Genomic DNA, 1,882 nt, shown 5'->3' with positions numbered 1-1,882 from the left:
CGTGGTAGCATTGAATTTTGGCTTGAAGGTTCTGACTCTACCAACAGCTTCCTTGAAAGACACACAATGCGCCGCTGGCTTGACAACGACCGAACGGAGCTGCCGGCCATCATCTCTCCCTTCTTTACTTCTTGCCCGGGATTCTGCTTCCGGGAATCCAGCCGTCTTCAAAGTTTTACCCGCCGGACTCTCCTCCTCCTCCTCCGAAGCAGAGCAGTAATGGAGGTCCAAAGCCTCCTCCCGAACGCAGGTGTTTGCCGTCGGTTGGTCACCGGCCGGCGATTTCAGTGGTGGTGTCAAGGCCGCCGGTGGGTCACCGGCCAGCGAAGGTGGTGGCGTGGTCCGAGGGTGCGTGGTGCCCGGAGGGCTCTCCCCTCGCTCACAAACCATAGTCTTTCGCTCCGCATAAAGAGAAAATAGTAGTTGCGCACATGGAGCAATGCCCAAAGCTCTTCTTCTACGTCAGCAAGCACGGGCAGTGGAAGGGCAGCAGCCGGGTTGTGCGGATTCGCCTGTCCGCAGTGGGTACGGGGCAGTAGCATTTACCGTGAAAATATGCTGCAGCGGCGAACGCCAAAAGCAACGGTATCTTTCCGTATGGATCCGCAGACGCCAAATCAAGCGTGCGCAGAGGAGGAACGGTACGCACCACGTGGCGCGGGACCCGCGCACTCGCGCGCCATCGCAACGACCCGGCCGGCGAGCGGGGAGAGAGAGGGCCGCCGGCGAAGGTCGTGGTCACCAGAGAGGGCCCTGCCGGAGGGAGAGAGAAGCAAAGGAGCTCGGAGTCTGGGCCCGCCGCTGTCCGCCGGCGTTGGAGGAGATGAGGACCCGCAATGGCCGCCGCCGCCGCCGGACATGGAAGAGGCGTAGGTGCTCAGGGAGGCGGCGGAGCTCGAGGTGCCGAATACGGCCGCCGCCGCCGCTCCACGCCACGGATCCACCCACCACGCGGCTCCTCGGTCCGCCGCCCTCTCTCGCCCCGCCGGCGACGCTCCGCCCACGCGCGAGGCGGGAGGCGAGCCCAAGGCTCCTCCGCCGCGAGCAGAGCTCGAGCTCGCGCCGCTCCGGTGACCCGTCGCGACGGCAGCTCGCCTGCGCCCGCTGCCCGCCCGCGCCGGTCGTGCGCCGTGCCGCCCCGTAGCGCCAGATCCGGCCGCCGCGCCGCCGCCGTCCCGCCCGCCCTCGCCTCGCCGTTCCTCCGCCTCACGCGCGCGGTCCACGCCGCAGCGCGGGGAGGGCCGACAGGGAGTACGAGGACCGGCGCCGAGGACGAGGAAGGCCGGCACGGGAAGGGCCGCCGGGGTTCGGGGGCGGTGGCGCGATTTGATTCGGCAGCAGAGGCGGGCCATAGTCGCCGCCGCCGAGCTCGAGCTGAGCCGCGGTCCTTGGCCGTCGCCCGCCTGCTGCCGAGCTCGACGCCCCGCCACCGCGCAGGCTGCGGCCCCGCTCGCGGCGCAGGTCGCCCTCGCCGCCTGGGCCGCTCGCCGCGCAGGCCGCCCCCGCCACCCGCCGCGAGCTCCCTGCCGCAGGTCCCCGCCGCGTCCGCCGCTGGGGGAGGCCGGAGCGCCGGATCCCGGCATTCCGTCGTCCTGTCCGCCGCGCCGTTGCCGTCCCGCCCCCGCCGATGTCGTCTTGTCCACCGCGCCGTTGCCGTCCTGCTCGCCGCGCCGCCGCCATGCCTGCCCAGCCGTGCGCCGCATCCAGCCCGGGCCGTGCATCTTCTGCCGGCAGAGAGAGATGAGGGAGGGAGGGCGCCGAGGGAGGTAAAGAAAAGAAAAAAAATGACGCGTGGGTCTCATTTAGTTATTGCCAGTCTCTATACAGTAGAGATATAGAGGATGAACGAGCACAAAGAAATTGAATATAATGTAGAGAATCT

General features: G+C 68.2%; 1 protein-coding gene across 1 annotated transcript; it reads right to left on the bottom strand.

The window, feature by feature from the left end:
* Positions 1-1,206: 1,206 nt before the first annotated feature.
* LOC120704887 (laforin-like) lies at positions 1,207-1,680 on the bottom strand. The gene has a single exon (XM_039989426.1). The coding sequence runs from the start codon at positions 1,678-1,680 to the stop codon at positions 1,207-1,209; it is 474 nt and encodes a 157-aa protein (XP_039845360.1).
* Between the last annotated feature and the right edge of the window lie 202 nt (positions 1,681-1,882).

The sequence above is a fragment of the Panicum virgatum genome, chromosome 4K (genome assembly GCF_016808335.1).
Source record: "Panicum virgatum strain AP13 chromosome 4K, P.virgatum_v5, whole genome shotgun sequence".
In the NCBI taxonomy this organism is placed as follows: domain Eukaryota; kingdom Viridiplantae; phylum Streptophyta; class Magnoliopsida; order Poales; family Poaceae; genus Panicum; species Panicum virgatum.
This window is presented reverse-complemented; position numbering and strand designations above follow the sequence as displayed.

What these genes read in the sequence shown, in the direction of transcription:
- LOC120704887 (XM_039989426.1), bottom strand. Translation starts at nt 1,680, where the DNA reads ATGGCGGCGGCGCGGCGAGCAGGACGGCAACGGCGCGGTGGACAAGAC.